Here is an 18,300-nt window from a genome sequence, read left to right as displayed (position 1 = left end):
TAAGACTTTTTATCAAAATTTATTCTCTAAGTTTTATTTCAACAAGGGTTCAACAAACGATCTATAAAAAAGACAGAGTATTTTATGTGACACTACACACGATCGTATGTCTCTTACGATCATCGCTTCTTTAGGGTGATAGGTGCCACAGTTTTACTCAAAAAGCCTGAAATACATGCTTGTTATGCTTAAGTTAAAAAAATCTAGCTAGAAAAAAAAGATTAACCATGATAAATGTGAAATATGAATAAAGGACAAGTCAAAACGAACTAAGTTTCAGCATTGTAGCTCTCTATAACGTTTTTTATGCAGCTAACCAACAAAATCAATCAAAGCTAAGGACGCGCTTTCAAACAAAGCCTTCCTCTACAAATTTTGTAAACTGACTACTTTGTTGCTGATCCAGGCTACCGCAGATGAAGGTCAACAGAGAGACTACTGGGTATTATTAGCCGCAGCAATCTCCTCTGCCCTTTGCAATCTGTACATCTTAATCAGTTGTGGGATGTCATCCACGAAACACAGACAGGCCGACACACCGCCCGCCTGTAAAAAGAAGAGAGAAAAACTTTATGAAAGAGGTTTTTTTGTCAAGTGAGCCAGCTTTGATTTTACCGTTTGCTATGTGTTTGTAAGTTTTATTGTATATTTAATCTTCTATAGCATGGTTGGAGGAGTTTGGAGAGGATCACGTGGGGGGGGGGGGGGGGGGGAAGAGAGAGAGAGAGGAAGAAAGTCATGGTTTTTTTCAGCTGCCAATGAGAGGGGGGGGAGGGGGTCAGAATACTACTGAGCCTTAGGGGGGGAATCAGGTAAATTTTGTTGTGACACAACCAAAATCCTTGCTTCTCCGCCCCGGCGATAAATAACAAACGGTCCCTAATGCTTAACACACTCCTGCCTGGAGAGAGGAACTGTCAGAGTAAAGTGTCTTGCCCAAGTAGGCAACACGATGGCACTGACCAAAGATCGATCTGAGATCTATTGATTCAGCGTCCGGGGCGCTGATTGTTGGGCTTTCCCAGGGGAAAGATCCAGGAATTTTTGGTAGGAAGGGGGCGGAGAACGAGGGGTGAGGGGTACCAAACTCAGAAGACACAAATTTCAACTTCACACCAGGGTCTAAACAAGCTGAAGAATATTTCAAGACAAGCAGATCTCAAATGCTTTATATTTAGTTTCTTTTTTTTGTTTGTTTGTTTGTTTTTTTACCATCCTGTTGTTACCAGTGTCTGTCATGTAGTGAAAAAATTAACAGGTTTAATAGGGTGGGGCAAGGGGAGTAGTTCAGATTCCGAGACCCACCCCTTGGAGTCACTAGTGCCCCCATTCGTCATTCAGAAAACAGTACACTCTGCATAATTATTCCTTCTTCTCACTGAGGCGGTAGGAACAGAAAATTTAAGGAAAAAGTAAAATAACGTACCAAGGCGAAACCGAGAAACACATCGTTTACGTCAAAAGTTTTTTCTTCACCATATAGCTCACGGTGACGTTTGCCAGCTTTATACAATTCAACACCGGGCATAGCCAGGCTTGTAGTACTAGCGATGAGTAGTATGGTCATGAAGACTTGTACAACTAAAATCTGTGGGAAAAGAACAGGTGTTTTTGACAGGTGTTAGAGCAGAAAAAGATTAGTTTTAAACATTCCATTGCCAGTAACAAAAAATAAAAGAGCAACATGTCGTCTGCCGCCTAAACGTCAAAATTAAATCCTCACAACCTCGTTTCTAAGGGGGAGAAGCCTGAGAAAGAGCCAGACATCTTGAGTACAAGGCAATATATCTGCCGAGTAACTAGCTGTATTTTTTGCAGTTGGGATAGTCAAGTGTCCAGCCTTCAACAGTTCTTTAATTCCTGTTAATAGACCCAACGCTTCGATACTCCTGTCTATTGCCTTCATCAGGGGTGATCTAAACGCTGCAACAAGAGGTCCTTTTATGTGATCACTAATTAGCGGCCTTTTTTCTGACGAGGTGTAAATAGGCGTCAGGAAGCAAACCGCCATCGTCACGATTTAAAGGAGCGTGGGCGGAGTTAATATGTCAAGCCTCCAAACAAAGGCGCTGGTGGTAACACCCATTAGTGGTGATAATTTTAGAATTATCCCACTCAATTGTGTGGAAGCAGCATCAAACTATGTCAGTCTGTAGTTTAACATATGAGAGCTTTTTAAGGTAATTACTTCGTTGGTCAAATATTCCTTCAAAGTAATAAGCTTCTATGTTTTTATCCTCTCTCACTTTGATGGCCATTTCCCAGTTAATTTTTCTAGATAGTGCTAAATGTCAATTTACCCGATCAGTGATCTAAAATACCACTCTGAGTTCCAAGAGTCAAGAGTGCAAAACCTTTCTTGTGAAAATGATTTGTACCAGAGCACAAGAATGAGGCTGCTTTTTGTCTCAGCACCTTTCAGAGGCTCCACACGAACACTGAATCGATTTCAGAGAGTCTTTGGGCATCTTGAATACGGCCATGTATTCGTATCACATTCATGAATTATCGGAATGAATTAGTTGCAATACTCACTATCAGTGAGGCATATGATGGTGTCCTGAAGTATCGCTGGTCTTTGTGGATGCCAAGCAAAAACGCAATTAGGAGGACTATCACCATTATCCAAGAAAATATGGAGACTCCTGCGAAGAACGACGCTCGACTATTCCAAACGAATGTACGGTTTGAGTAAGCAACACCACATGGCGAGGCGATTAACAAGACGACCTGTGTAAGAGGACAAGGTAAGGTCATGAACAGTGAGTATGACCATCTCTTTTTAATTATTGATACAAAGCTGGAGAAGGGCGAGAGAGCACCACAAGAGGTGTTCCAACGAGGCTTCCTAATGATTTCTAACTTAAAATAAAAGTATCCCGATGCACGGCCTTAACCCTTAGGGATCCATACGATACTCGTTTTGATTACATTTGTAGATCAAATGCATTTTATTGCATACAACATTAAGAAAAAAAAAACTATCATAACATTAATTTTCCAAACACGATTCGAAGTGATAAATTTAAAAGTTTGGAAATAAAAGAGAAATGTGTTGGCTAGGAATATTAAGAAGACACCGAGCAAAGTTTTCACTCAAAACTCCTGCTAATCCGATATCATTCGTTAAAACCTTTTCATATCTTTTAACTACTTACAAACTCAATAATTCTTGAGCAACCCAGCATAGTTTTTAGATGGGCTTTGTTCATCCGCCCTGCCCTAGGTTGATTCACTGGGGGCTGCACAAGGACACCAGGGCCTGGAACGGATTGAACAGGTTGTCCAGTGGGGGCATGGGCAGGGTGTCCAGTGGGGACATAGCCTTGTTGTCCAGTGGGGACATAGCCTTGTTGTCCAGTGGGGACATAGCCTTGTTGTCCAGTGGGGACATAGCCTTGTTGTCCAGTGGGGACATAGCCTTGTTGTCCAGTGGGGACATAGCCTTGTTGTCCAGTGGGGACATAGCCTTGTTGTCCAGTGGAGACATTGCCTTGTTGTCCAGTGGGTGAGTGTTCTCCAGACTCTGCCTGTGGCTGATCATAAGATATCTGCTGCATGACTGTCTAACTGGTCTGTCCTTGGGTTTGACTTTTGACTTCTCGCCTGTGATTGTTGAAATGATGAATTATTGCCTGAGCAAAGCTAACGTTACCGGCAGTCACGTGACTCTGTTTTGTCTATGAACTCTATTAATATTCTAATTAAGATATTTAAATATCAGTGACACTAACTGCTTCAATGGTAGCAAAAAGATGTTTAAACTTTTTAAATCAAATAGCTTTTAAAAAGCAATTTATATTTTCTTTCCTTTTCAATCGTTTCCTTAAATTTATCATACAAAGTCAAATTATCGCTTATTTAAGGTACTCAGGTTACATGACGAGCTTTGCTCACCAAAAGAATTTATGCAAATGAGGCTGAGGCGGATCTGAGATCCGCCTGGCAATTATTAACTGTAAGAGAAGAACTGACTTCGCACCCACAGAACGACCGAGATGTTGCGGATGAATTTTCAGTAATTACTTTTTTGGCACTTTTCGGCGTCCAAATTGCATGGCGAGAGTAACCCAAAACCTTAAAGCAGACCCTTCTTGTCACAATACGAATGTTTTCCAGATAGGGACACGCGTTAATGTCAGCTCCACTCGCGTGATTGCATTTTTCAAGGTTAAACCATCGCGTGGATCTAACAACTCAAGTTTACTTTAAAGCGTACAATGTAAGCCAAAGTAATTTTATAATTTAACTCCATGATCGAAATTTTGTTTACAAAGGATAGTAACGGATCGACATCGACCTAGAGCGTCAGCTTCACTCGCGGGGAGTCAACCATTTTCTCTTGCCCCTTGCGCAACATAGAATGCAAATTTGCTGACCCACTCTATTGATACACACAACTCGACAGTCGGTTAAGAGTTGAAAAAGATTAAGGTTTTTTACCAAAACCATGTATTTCCGATTTTTAAACGCTAACAAAAATTTAGTAATGGTATGTCCACTCCGGAAAATAATACCGCAAACAACAGCAAGCCCTAACCGCGATGAGAACACTCATGGATCACACAGCGCAACAGAACTCATTTTGTTTGTTTGTTTGGGTTTTTTTCCGATAATATTGGCCTGTAAAGAAATATATAATGGAGTTTTTTTGTACCCTCCGCCGGCACCATATAATTGGCTAAATGCTAAGGAAGTAATATACTCTAAAGAGATCATTAAAGGAGTAAAATCTTTAAAATAATTTTTCCTGCTGGGGTTTCCTGGCGTACCACTGCGAACACAGCGAACCTCATGTATAAGGCTGCGAGAAAATAAACAAAGACAAGTAGAAAAAGTTCTTTACTCACAAATCTCTTTTACAATCTACGACCGATTTTACATCTCGTGTCTGAAGCAAGAGTTGGAAATGTAAATGCAATTTAATACGTTACGTGAAGAGGTATTTTACTCGTTGGTAATTTTATTCCTAAATTCGTTATTTATTTTTAATTGAAAAATCAAGGGATTTGAGGACAGACACCACCAAGGCAAACACAACATCGACGTAAAAATTACCAGTCAACGGAACGTGCACTTATGATGTGTAATTAAGTTAAGGTTGGTTGGTCATCTAAACAGGAAAACTATCTTTTTCTATTAAAACAAACATTGCTTTTTCATCACGGCTTTTCGCGGTTAACGTTCAATTAAATCTGCAAAGGAAAAAAAATCAAGACAAGTAAATTTAATTATGTCGCAATTCAAAATTAGTTTGTCATAAGATGAAAACGCACAGTCTAAAATGAAACAACTCCCAAAGAGAGACAGAACCAAAAAAAAAAAAAGGAAAGATTTTGCCTTCAGATAACAACAGCCCAAATAGGACTGACTACCCAAGAGGGACAGAACCAGGTGAAAAAAAAGGGAAAGGTTCTGCCTTCAGATAACAACAGCCCAAATAGGACTGACTACCCAAGAGAGACAGAGCCAGGTGGAAAAAAAAGGAAAGGTTCTGCCTTCAGATAACGACAGCCCAAATAGGACTGACTACCCAAGAGAGACAGAACCAGGGAAAAAAAAGGGAAAGGTTCTGCCTTCAGATAACAACAGCCCAAATAGGACTGACTACCCAAGAGAGAGAGCCAGGTGAAAAAAAGGGAAGGTTCTGCCTTCAGATAACAACAGCCCAAATAGGACTGACTACCTAAGAGAGACAGAACCAGGTGAAAAAAAAGGGAAAGGTTCTGCCTTCAGATAACAACAGCCCAAATAGGACTGACTACCCAAGAGAGACAGAGCCAGGTGGAAAAAAAAGGAAAGGTTCTGCCTTCAGATAACAACAGCCCAAACAGAACTGACTACCCAAGAGAGACAGAACCAGGTGAAAATCAAAGTGCTCTGTGAGCAAACTCGTGAATTGACACATGATTTTTTAGATTATGTTTAATGTTATCTGGTTTAGGGAATTTTGTGGTTGATTGTCATATCTAGAGTACGAGCAGTAGTTCAGTGTTCGCTAATGTAGCAAAGAAACAAAGTAACGTTGGGATAAGAAGGCATTACCATTGAAATGATCATGCTATTACATTTGGCAAGGTGGATGATGTCATGTATTTTAAACGTCTATCATTTTTGTTTCTGGTTTAAGAGAAAAGGTTGGAAGTAAATGTGGGTGAAAAGTGAGATTTACTGTCTTTCGTTGTAAATATTAGAAAATCAAGGCAATACTGTCTTAATGAAAACATTAACGATTCCCTCTTTATCAAAAGAGACAAACGGGAACGAGTTTTGAGTGATATAACTAAGCTAAGCCTGCCACCGTCATTTTGGATCTCCGCCTGGGTAGATTTAAGTCACGTGCTAGGCAACGTAAAATTAATAACAAGATAGAATTTCATTTCAGGCCTATTTACCAATTTTGTGGTGTGTAACTTTCGCATTTTAGTACGTTGTATGTATGTTGAATCTTCAAATTGTCTTGAAACTTAAAAGAAAATTGTTCTTTTAAAATTCACTGAAAATCGGTAGCTAAAACTGTTTGTTTAGGTGTTATTTGATTTTCGTGTTAACTTGTTATTTCGTCAGTCGCCGGCATCTTTTGTTGCTTCACACAGGAAAAACACACACGACGAAACGTAATGATCAATTTTGTCCTCAATCTCACGCTATAACAGAAAAAGCTTTTGAACATCTGTAAACTCCGAGCGCTTCGCAGTAAGTGATATTTTCAATGAATCTTCGGATTGTTTTCAAGTTCAAGGATTGTAAATTACAATTTTATGAAAAACGAAGGTTGTTCTGTTATTTCAGTGTGAATCCTTGCATGCCTGCCAGTCGCTGGCGCCGCTTGTTAAAACTAAAACGTAAAAAAAAAACTCTTTAAAGATTATAATTGGCTTCTTTTTCACCCCACCACTATTCTTAGCAACAAAGGTCACCATTTCGTCTTTTTATTGCTCGCCAAAAACTATCAAATGCACTCAAAAGCCTAAAATCTAAAAAAAGTTTACAGGAATCGACCAATCGAGCGAGCGAGCGAATGCCATTCCCCACATCGTACCTATAACTCGCTCTTGCGCATGCGCGCAATTCACGAGTTAAAAAGGGAAAGGTTTTGCCTTCAGATAACAACAGCCCAAACAGGACTGACTACCTAAGAGAGACAGAACCAGGTGAAAAAAAGGGAAAGGTTCTGCCTTCAGATAACAACAGCCCAAATAGGACTGACTACCCAAGAGAGACAGAACCAGGTGAAAAAAAGGGAAAGGTTCTGCCTTCAGATAACAACAGCCCAAATAGGACTGACTACCCAAGAGAGACAGAACCAGGGAAAAAAAAGGGAAAGGTTCTGCCTTCAGATAACAACAGCCCAAATAGGACTGACTACCCAAGAGGGACAGAACCAGGCGAAAAAAAAAGGGAAAGGTTCTGCCTTCAGATAACAACAGCCCAAATAGGACTGACTACCCAAGAGGGACAGAACCAGGTGAAAAAAAAGGGAAAGGTTCTGCCTTCAAATAACAACAGCCCAAATAGGACTGACTACCCAAGAGAGACAGAGCCAGGTGGAAAAAAAAGGAAAGGTTCTGCCTTCAGATAACAACAGCCCAAACAGAACTGACTACCCAAGAGAGACAGAGCCAGGTGAAAAAAAGGGAAAGGTTCTGCCTTCAGATAACAACAGCCCAAACAGGACTGACTACCCAAGAGAGACAGAACCAGGTGAAAAAAAGGGAAAGGTTCTGCCTTCAGATAACAACAGCCCAAATAGGACTGACTACCCAAGAGAGACAGAACCAGATGAAAAAAAGGGAAAGGTTCTGCCTTCAGATAACAACAGCCCGAACAGAACTGACTACCCAAGAGAGACGGAACCAGGTGAAAAAAAAAGGAAAGGTTCTGCCTTCAGATAACAACAGTTCACATACGAATGACAAAACCGGGAAAAAATTTAAAAATGAAGGTTCTTCCCTCACGGAGATAAGTCTGATTACACAAGAAATAACAAAAGAACGAGAGTATCTTCAGGATTCTACTTTCGAAACTGCGAAATAGTACAGTACGATTAGTAAGAAAACACACTAACCTGCCAAGAGCGCGTCATCTTATAGGGAAGGAATATTTGAGCTGTGATGTCAGGGTTCATTCCATAATTAGTTCATCTTGCTCATGTTAGGTTTCAACAGTTTGATAATACATCATGTGATTTTAAGCATCTGTCACCTAACTATCACAGAAATAATTCCTTCTCTTGCTTCGAAAGCACAGAAGTAAAGGTAAACCTTGCTTTGCTGATTAAATGGTTTGGGCATCATCATTTTCGACTCAAAGGTTATTAAGCAGCGAGATTTATCGCGCGTCATCATATAGCTCTAGACAGAAATTATCAGGCATACAACCTTATCTAAAAGCCAAACTGGACAGGCCAGCGAGTAGAATTTCTTCCTCGCGAAGTTTTACACAGTTAAGACCTTACCTTAAGGAAAGAACGATGGCCCCTTTTCGCAGATACCGCCGAATATACTCGTACCTTCGCACAGAATTTTCGCGGGATAAGTTCCCGCGCTTACCTGATGATTGGGACTACTGTCTATTTTATTCTGAAAGAGCTCCTCAGTATGGACGCCAGAAAAGTATTATCAAAATATCTACCCAATCGTTTCAAGTGTTAAATGATACTCTTGTATCTCCAGAACATACTGCAGTCGAAATCTCTCTTGAAAACAAGGTCCTTACCGAGCGGCTCACCGGCTTCCATGTTGACTTAGGGTCAAAGGTCTGATCAGAGTGAAATATAAGTTGGCTAACACAATTTAATTTTGGTACTGTCGTGACAGAACAGATAAGCGCTCTTTGCGTCACAAACCAATAAATCTGTAGATCACGAACAAAACATGCTGGGTACAATAACTGTTACTTGATAGTCATGTCACGCACTACAACCAGGCTATCCTCAAATGCCATGACACACTACGGCTTAGCTAAGCCGTTCTTGTCGCTGAATCATTCTATAATTATGAAAATTGCCATTCACGCCATGAATGCGTAGTTATCTCCAAAGAGAAAATTGTGCAAAAGAGTCCTAAATTTACGTAGCACTCCTAACGCGCAAGCCGCGCGGATCCTCGCGCCTGTTTACATTTTAATTGTTAACGTCAATTAATTTCACGCTCGAAGCCAAACACCTCGCTTTCACTTGCTAATTGAGCCCTCTCGCTTTACTTTGACAAGCCTATGGATCATTTTACGCATCCCTGGTGAGAATTCTTTTCTTGAGCAAAGCTCGTCATGATAGAGACATCTCAGACCCTCGGAAGCACCCTTCGCTACTGAGGTTACGTTTATAAAATCATATTAACTTGCGTTCTACGATGGAAAAATTACTCGGTTGGATAGAAACTGAGGATTTATATAATACCATTGAAGATTTAAAAATAATTTTTTTTGAGCCACAAATTTGAGGTCTTAATAGGTCTGCTTGATGATGAAGTAGCATTTGTGCTGTCAAGAATTTAATTTTCGCGGTGTAATTAGAATTTGCGGAACGACTTCAGATTATTGCTGAATAACGTATCTTACAGTTAACTCTCGCCCATTTGAGACTATGCTGTCACGTACCTCCCTTAATAAGAGTTAAAATTATGTGAACGTAACCTTCGGGTCAAGTCCAAATGGAACGAAAGAAATGTCTCCAAGTTCTAGGAAATTGGAGATACTTCATGCGGTTGCGAACGTAAAATTTCATTTTTTAACATTTGTTGTTCAAATTAAATTGCTCACTTTGCTGTTGGTGGACTGATTTACTGCGAAGATCACCTCTTTATGACACAAAAACCTGATCTCCAGCTCTAGACCGACCAACATGCTAACTAATGAAGAAGCGATGTTTTGAAAGGGATCAGTTGTAGTAGATCCGAAATAGTATAATTTGCATTGCACCCGTTTATCCTTTTATCCTGTTAACTGCGGAACCTCGCAGCCATGGATATAAAAATGAACGAGGCTCCATTTTAGACTCCTTACCTAGAGGTTTTTAAAAAAAACGAGTTGACTTTCCTTGATATGGAGGATATATAGCATGTCTCCCAGCGCGTGATCTTTGAAGCACGCGCGCCAGGATCCGAATTAGAGTAGATTTCCTTTTGGCGAAAAAAAACTTGCATTTCTATCTTCTGTACAAGAAATTCTGTCTCATTGATTTGAATAACACTCCGTTCGTGTTCATCTATAGAATGCAAATCATGTGATTCAGTATTGAGGAACACTGTCTCCTTTGTGAGAGTCTAAAATTCGAAATTATAAGGTCGTTTTTACAATTTTAATGCTACTACTACTTAGTTTAAAGACGTACCTTCGTTTTCTGAGCGTTTTGAGGCCCTTAAAATATCCTCTTGCTTCGGACACAAACTACAGATTGGCAATGATTGTTAGTTCATCGACTTTCTGCGAAGAAATTCAATACTTGAATGAGACACTTGGGCGGTTTCCTAGAAAGACAAAGAGGAGCCGTAAGCTTGTTTGGAAGCGACCCAAAAATTTAAAAAATGAGTCACGCTCAGCGCCCCACAAAGATGACTCCAGTTACAATCTGTATATATGCGAAGATTATTTCGCCGATTTTCTGCATAGGAACTCGATACCCGAAGAAGTTTTGCAGGCGATAGGTATCCTAGAAAGATAATCTAGACAAGCTTTGAGGCCGTTTACGCAGTTACCCAAACATCAGTAGAAAAATGACATTCGAGCGGTTTTTCCGAGAACGTGAATTCTAATTGTAGACGTATACTTAGAATAAAACAGACATGAGCTTGTTTAGAGGAATTGCTGTCGTTTTTTCCTGATTCGGAGAAATAAAGAAGTCAGTGTTTATTACAGAACCTCCTATTGAAGCGGTTAATCGCGCGCCCTTCTTATGAACACTTTCATAATTTTTAACCTTGTAGTCATGAGACAAAAAACGTATTGACCGAGCTCAAGAGAGGATGAAATGTTTGTTGACCGAGCAAAGCTAGACAAGCTTTGAGGCCGTTTACGCAGTTACCCAAACATCAGTGGAAAAATGACATTTGAGCGGTTTTTCCGAGAACGTGAATTCTAATTGTAGACGTATACTTAGAATAAAACAGACATGAGCTTGTTTAGAGGAATTGTTATCGTTTTTTCCTGATTCGGAGAAACAAAGAAGAAGTGTTTATTACAGAACCTTATATTGAAGGCGGTTAATCGCGCGCCCTTATGTAGGTTTGTAATCGTGTTCAATTTTAATTTCAAACACGCTTTCATAATTTTTAAAACCTAGATTGCAATCGACACTCAATTGAAAGCTGTCGCAACCGCGAAATCAAGATTCTAAATAAACTCAGAGCTTCGATCATTTATTGACGGTGATTTCGTGGAATGCAAAGAGATGGAACTAACTTAAATTACCGTCGATATTTAATACTCTGTTTAAACATAGTATTAACATAGTTGTGGTTCAACATACTGCCAAATATTATTATTCCTTAAGACAGCACGCAGACATTGTTAAAATAACCACATCATATTTTAATTGACATTTTTGCTTTTTTATATCACTGACCATAACAGGGAAATGAAATCCCCTGGCGAACACACATGATTTTTCTCCGCGGTGAACTGAACTTCTTTGCGTTTTTTCTACAAAGCATATGATTTCGAGTTGTGATACTACATCAGGAAACCAAACAGTAATCTAAGAATTAACCCTTTGACCCTTAAGAGTAACTGGCATCTAATTTCTCCTTACAATATCACCCCTGAATCAAACATCAAGTTCATGAGAATAAGGGAAATGATTAATAACTAAAGAACTCTTAAATGTTTATCAAATTCTCCTTTTCAGACCCTTAAGAAATGTATGGAGAACAGTATGGAGAATATACATACTGATGTTAGGGTGTAAAGGGTTAACTAAAAGCGACCCTTGTCTCATCACTACGCAAAAATAGTTTATCTTTAATTATTTCAGAAACATTGGAAATCAATTGTAAGAATATTTTTCTAAATCAAAGACGAGAACAACAGTGTTGCTGTTTGGTTCAGGAGCACTCTGACCATGTACAAACTTTATTTGTTTGCGTTCACATAAAGTGACTGACTACATCTCTAAGTCAGTAAGTTCAAAAAGAGTATAAGCGTATATTGGTTAGGCCCAGTCAGGTTACTGAAAAAACTAAACAAAACCTCATCACAGAGAAATTTTTCGGTTTTTTTTTTTAAATGATTACCTCTATTACATAACTGTGAACAATCCGACTGAAAAAAATATAAACAAACGTGGTCTCATGGTGTAAAGCACAAAAACATGAAACCTAACATCGCAAAAAAGGATAGCTACAAAGAGTAACATATCTCATCAACTTTACCAAATCGTTTTAGGCATCTCTAACGTTAACTAGGCTCAACACGCTTGTATATCTCTTACGCTAGATAAAGGTTTTCTCTCCTTGTTCAAATGTGACCTTTGGGTTACACGCGGTGTTGTCGGTTTCTTCCTCTCCTCTTTGTGTAAGGATCATTTTGTAGAACAATCAAACGCTTTCAAAGAAAGAAAAGCAGACCAGAAAACCAAAAATATGTCGAAAAGGGAAGAAAATCTTTATTGCAGGTTGGGGTTTTGTCAGAAAAAAGTTTTGAATTACTTCAATCATTAAGTTTGCTTCTCAAAGGAAAACCCACCGTCCTCTTATAAGGCGGCTGTTTATGTTTTGTATGTAGATAATTTGGCTTCAAACATTGAAAACGGATTCCACTCGGCGAACCACCTACGAATCTGAGTTCTCTTCATACGCCTATTTTCCCTGTAATGATAAAAGGTCCCATGGCATAGTCGTAAACCTTTTTCTCTGTGACACACATTAAGGCTAAAAGCGGGATGGACTGCCGTTCTACATTACCAGTGCCAAGTAGAGATTAAATTTCTGAGAGTACATCAGTGTGTTGGCTATTACAAAATTCTACCACTCAGTATTAGCAGCTTAAAGGGAGAATTTCAATCAGATCTTAGGCTGATTTAGAAGGTTTGATTAACCGCTGCAAAGAAGGCTGTAAATGCCTCACTGCTGATCTTTGGCAACCATGTAAGAAGTTCAGTGTTTTGTGGTTACCGCAAAAACCAAGACGAACACATAAATTACTAATAGTGAGAGAATATAAACTAATATTCTCTTGCCAACAAGATAATAATAGTTTGCTTTCAAGCTGTATTTGGAAGCAACATTTTGCTCCTTTTCTTCCAAGCTGAATTGTTTACTCACGCTCCTAAGTTATTTTTTAGAAAACGCTGGCTCACTTAAGCTATGCCATCTACTCGAAAATCATACCTTAGGATCATAAAATGGGCATTTTATGACGGAAAGGATTAAGAAAATGACATTTTCTTAGTGTCTGTTTCACCTTTTTCTTGACGGTTGAGTGGCTTTAAGAGCTTCTTTCCTATCAATAAATTGAACTGGCCTTCTTGGAAAGCCTGAAAGCGACTAAACATCAGCTCACATTCGCAATGTAATCAGGTTTCTCACGATACACCAGAATGCAAAATGTACGGTCAATCTCATTTTCTTTCATAAAACACATTCTACATAACAAATCATGGCTGTAGCCGTATTTAGGATTCGTGTCACATTTGTACATAGCCTATGACTTAATTAGCTGCCAGTACGTAGGTTTTCGGTCACGCTCGAAACGTCAGCTTTAGATGGTCTTTACGGTGACCAATTTAAATAAGTTGATAAAATTTACATCAGTTGATAAAATCAAATTGCCTGTAGCTTAGTTGGTCGGTTATTAGACAACAAAATCGGTCGAAAAGTGTGAGGTTCGCATCTTTATCGCTTGCCATCTATCACGGAAAATTTGGCTTCTTATTGATTGTTTTATGGGACTTTTTGATGCATCTAGTTTTGCTTTTTCCCAACTGCATTTATCAGCAATTACACTCTGCAAATTAGAGGCGCCTGAACTGAAGGGCTGTTAAACCATAACACCTAAATTATGGAGAAACACTGAATTAACTTACTTGTGTGAAGCCTGAAGGTTTATTGACTTTCCGAAAATCAAGTGAATATAAACTCCGAAAACCTATCAGCTATGAAAACGTTTGGTAGTAAAGAAAGTTTTACACTACTTATATCACTAATCGATGGAAATTATAAGGAAGTGGTATAGCTCATCTAGAGATGCCGCTTTTCATTGAAACGGTGTCAGCTTAAAGACACTCTTTACATTCGCTTTGACTAAGAGCTAACGCTCTAAACGTTAACTTTAGAAAATCTGAACGGTGTCCAATTTTTATTATCATTTTAGTTGACTAAACCAAATTGTCTATAGCCCAGTTTATCAATGATCGGACAGCGAAATTAGTTAGATAGTTTGAGGTTCGAATCCTCATCGCGACGAAATGAAATATCTTCTGGTTGCATGTTCGTGACAAATGCTCGCCATGTAGCCGGCTAAAAATTTGGCCTCTAAGGGTCTATTTATTGGACTTTTTGATGCAGTTAGTTTAGTTTTGTTTTTTTACCAGGTGTTTTTCAACTGCATTTATCAGCAATCATACACTTTGCAAGTAAAAGACGCTTTAAAAGGCTGTTAAGCCATAAACCTTAATTATGGAGAAACAACTAACTTACTTGTGTGTAGCCTAAAGGTTCGTTGACTTTCCGAAAACGTATGAACCATGATAACATTAGGTAAAGCCTTCATGAAAATTGTACATTACCAATATTACGGATCAGTGGAAATTACTAGGAAATGATATGACTCATTTAGAGATGTGGCCAATAATTACAGCAACCGAAAAATAACAGAACCTTTGAAGAGAGCAGTGAAATCGTCCATTGTATAAACCTCTACGAAGGCAAGGGGAACTTATATTTTTCTTTATTTAAGATATTTCTTGACGGCTGAATGGCTATTAGAGTTTCGCTCCTATCAAGAAACTGGATTAGCTTTCTTGGAAAGCCTGAAGGCGAGGAAACATCGTTCAACTCAAGTTTGCAATATAAACCATATAGGTCTGTCGCAATTCACGAGGATGGAAATTGTAGAATCCTCCTCATTTTATCCACATGAGACAATAGCTTTCGATGCTGTAGTTCCTAGCAGTATATGTAGGATATGTGTTACTTCAGTACTTAGCATATGAATTAGTTGCAAATACGTAGGTTGTTCGTCGCTTTGACGAAGGGTTTATGCTCGTAAAGTTAGCTTCAGTAACGGTCTCCACATTCGCTCTGACGAAGAGCTAATGCTCTAAACGTTAGCTTTAAAAACTCGTAACTGCGGCCAATTCACATTATCATCTTAGTTCACTTAACCAAACTGTCTATAGCACAGTTTGTCGATGATCAGACAGCGAAATCGGTTGGATGGTTTGAGGTTCAAATCCTCATCGCGGCGAAATGAAATATTTTCTGGTCGCATGTTCGTGACAAATGCTCGTCATATATCGCTAAAATTTTGGCCTCTCGATGATCAATTTTTTTCCTATTTGATGCTTCAACTTTTGCTTTTTCCTCAGATATTTCCCGACTGCATTTATCAGCAATTACACTTTGCAAATAAAAGGCGCCTGAAAAGGCTCTTAAACCATTGACCTGAATTATGGAGAAACAACTAACTTACTTGTGTGTATATAACCTAAAGGTTTATTGACTTTCCGTAAACGTACTGAATATGATAACATTTAGAAAAGTATGCATGAAAATTGCACATTACTCTTATCACAGATCAAAAGAAATTACAAGGAAATGGTATGGCTCATTTAGAGATATGGCCTATATCATCAGTTACAGCAACCGAAAAATAACAGTACCTTTGCGGAGTGCAGTGAAATCGTCCACCGTTTATAAACCTCTACGAAAGCAAGGGGAAACATAGATTAACTCAAATTCGCAATATAAACAGGTCTCTCCCGAATGAAAAATGTACAATCCTCATTTTATCCACATAAGACAATAGCTTTCGATGCAACAGATCCTAGCAGAATATGTAGGATGTTTGCATATGACTTAGCTGCCAATACGTAGGTTAACTGTCGGTTTGACGAAGGGTTTACGTTCGTAAGGTTAGCTGAAGTAACTGTCTCTACATTCGCCCTGAAGAAGAGCAAACGCTCGAAACTTTAGCTTCAAAAACTCTTTGCGGTGGCCAATTTCCATTTTAATCTCAGTTGATAAAACCAAATTGTCTGAAGCTTAGTTTGTTGATGATCCGACAGCGAAATCATTCCAAAAGTCTGAGGTTCGAATCCTCATCATGTAGAATTAAAATATTTTCTAATCGCATGTTCGCGAAAAATGCTTGTCATCTTCAAGATATTTTTTCTTGACGGCTGAATGGCTATCAGAGTTTCGCTCCTACTAAGAAATTGGATAAGCCTTCTCGGAAAGCCTGAATGCGAGGAAACATCGATCAACTCAAATTCCTAATACAAACAGGTCTCTCGCGATACACCAGAACACAAAATGTACTATCTTCCAAATTTTATTCACATGAGACACTAGTTTTCGGTGCAACAGATCCTATAGCAGTAAATGTAGGACATGTGTCACGTTTGTACTTAGCATAGGACTTAGCTGCCAATACTTAGGTTGTCTGTCGCTTTAACGAAGAGTTTACGCTCGTAAAGATAGCTTTAGAAAACTGTGTTTACATTCGCCCTGACGAGGCGCTAACGCTTGAAACGTTAGCTTTAGAAAATCTTTGCGATGGCCAATTTACTTTTAATCTCAGTTAAAAAACCAAATTGTCTGTCGCTTAGTTAGTCCATGATCAAAAAGTCTGAGGTTGGAATCCTCATCGTGGTAGTAGCATGTTTGTGACAAATGCGTGACATCTATCGCTGAAAATTTGGTGCCTGAAAAGGCTGTTAAACTATGGTGTACACGATTAGTATTTATAAGCGTGCAGCCCAAAGGTCTATCGACTTTCCGAAAACGTTTCAATAACGATGACACTCAGCAATACATGAAAACTGTACAATTCTTATATCACTGGTCGATTGAAATTACTAGGAAATGGTATGGCTCATTCAGAGATGAAGCCAAAATAATTAAAGCAACCAAAAAGTGAGATACCTTTGAGTGCAGTGAAATCTTCCACGTCTATAAACCTCTATAGAGGCAAGGGGAACATATACTTTCTTTCTTGAGGATATAAATCATAAATTTTGCCTCTTACCACTCTTTTCCCTCGCGCTGATTGCACAGACTGTCAGTGTTAGGACAAAGGTGCAGCTACTTATGTCGTGACAGCTTTCGTGGAAAAGGTAATACACATTACCTTGTATCTATAAGATTTCATTTTTGACCAAAATAACATAGAAAATATAGGTACGCAATACGTACATGTGCAAATATGCGACCGTTCTCGGGATTGGAACCATTACGTTTAACGCCACTTGCTTTTACTCTAGACTGCATTCGAGAATTCAGGAGAACAATCGGTGAATTTACAGCTACCTGACCATTCCAAAGAGACCATATAAACCTTTTTTAAGCCGTGAAGAGTGGTCTTCAACGCGCAATGCGGAGATTATTACACTAGTAAATTAAGCTGATATATTTTATTCAACGAATTGAATTTTGGAGGATGTTTGGAAGATTTTGATGAAAAACTGTCTGATTTCTCCGCCGTTTTGTAAAAAAATTCCGATTGCTTATATGTATAGCATTTGACTGGTGACTTGCATTCCAACTTTGCAATGGTTTTCTGTCTAATATGGAAGCAGGGGACGTGAATGCTCAGTCAAATTTCAAACATGGCATACAGATGTAACAAACGAAATATGTAAGTGTCTCTAAAATGGGGGCTGAAAGTTTATTTTGAAGAGTTAATAGATAAAGTGTTGATTTTCATATAAATATTTGGAATATCCATACCTATTCAGAGACTTCAAAAAAAATATGTGGTAAAAAGATAGCTTTCCCCAAGAACATTAAGAAGGATTTCTGAGAATTGTTTTTGTCTGAGCCTAAGTGGAAAGCTATGTAGGTTGTGGAGCTTTGTGTTCTTGTGCAAGGCACTAAACTCTCACAGTACCTCTTTCCACCCTGTAGGAGTAGGGTCAGTGGCGAATTGTCAGTGAAGCTTAATGAAATGCTGCGAGGTAACTTCGCAATGACTAGTATCTCTTATTCTGGGGGAAGTCATGACACTCCTAGTCGCCTCATGCTACGTGGAAACCGGAATAAGTTCCGGCTCGGTGGGCCACTTGGCTCGAATACAGACTGTACCTTGAGCTTTTTTCCTTCCATTGTTAAGCCATCAAAGAATGGTAAAAGTAAAAGAAAACTA

At 38.9% G+C, this 18,300-nt stretch overlaps 1 protein-coding gene across 7 annotated transcripts; it reads right to left on the bottom strand.

The window, feature by feature from the left end:
* LOC149048011 (uncharacterized) lies at positions 1-17,305 on the bottom strand. Of its 7 annotated transcripts, none has more exons than XM_089200185.1 (7): positions 17,082-17,305; positions 15,818-15,858; positions 10,334-10,469; positions 3,159-3,606; positions 2,536-2,730; positions 1,427-1,588; positions 1-546 (listed from the first exon to the last, which is right to left on the bottom strand). In XM_089200185.1, the coding sequence occupies exons 4-7, from the start codon at positions 3,558-3,560 to the stop codon at positions 436-438; spliced, it is 870 nt and encodes a 289-aa protein (XP_089056311.1). In that variant the 5' UTR covers positions 3,561-3,606; positions 10,334-10,469; positions 15,818-15,858; positions 17,082-17,305; the 3' UTR covers positions 1-435. The 7 variants fall into 7 exon arrangements, with proteins under 7 accessions (XP_089056311.1, XP_089056314.1, XP_089056310.1 ...); XM_089200188.1 differs by having other exon boundaries at positions 10,334-10,425; positions 17,082-17,288; XM_089200184.1 differs by lacking the exon at positions 15,818-15,858 and having other exon boundaries at positions 17,185-17,284.
* Positions 17,306-18,300: the final 995 nt, after the last annotated feature.

This window comes from Pocillopora damicornis, chromosome 3 (assembly GCF_964200805.1).
Source record: "Pocillopora damicornis chromosome 3, jaPocDami1.2, whole genome shotgun sequence".
Taxonomy (NCBI): Eukaryota; Metazoa; Cnidaria; class Anthozoa; order Scleractinia; family Pocilloporidae; genus Pocillopora; species Pocillopora damicornis.
This window is presented reverse-complemented; position numbering and strand designations above follow the sequence as displayed.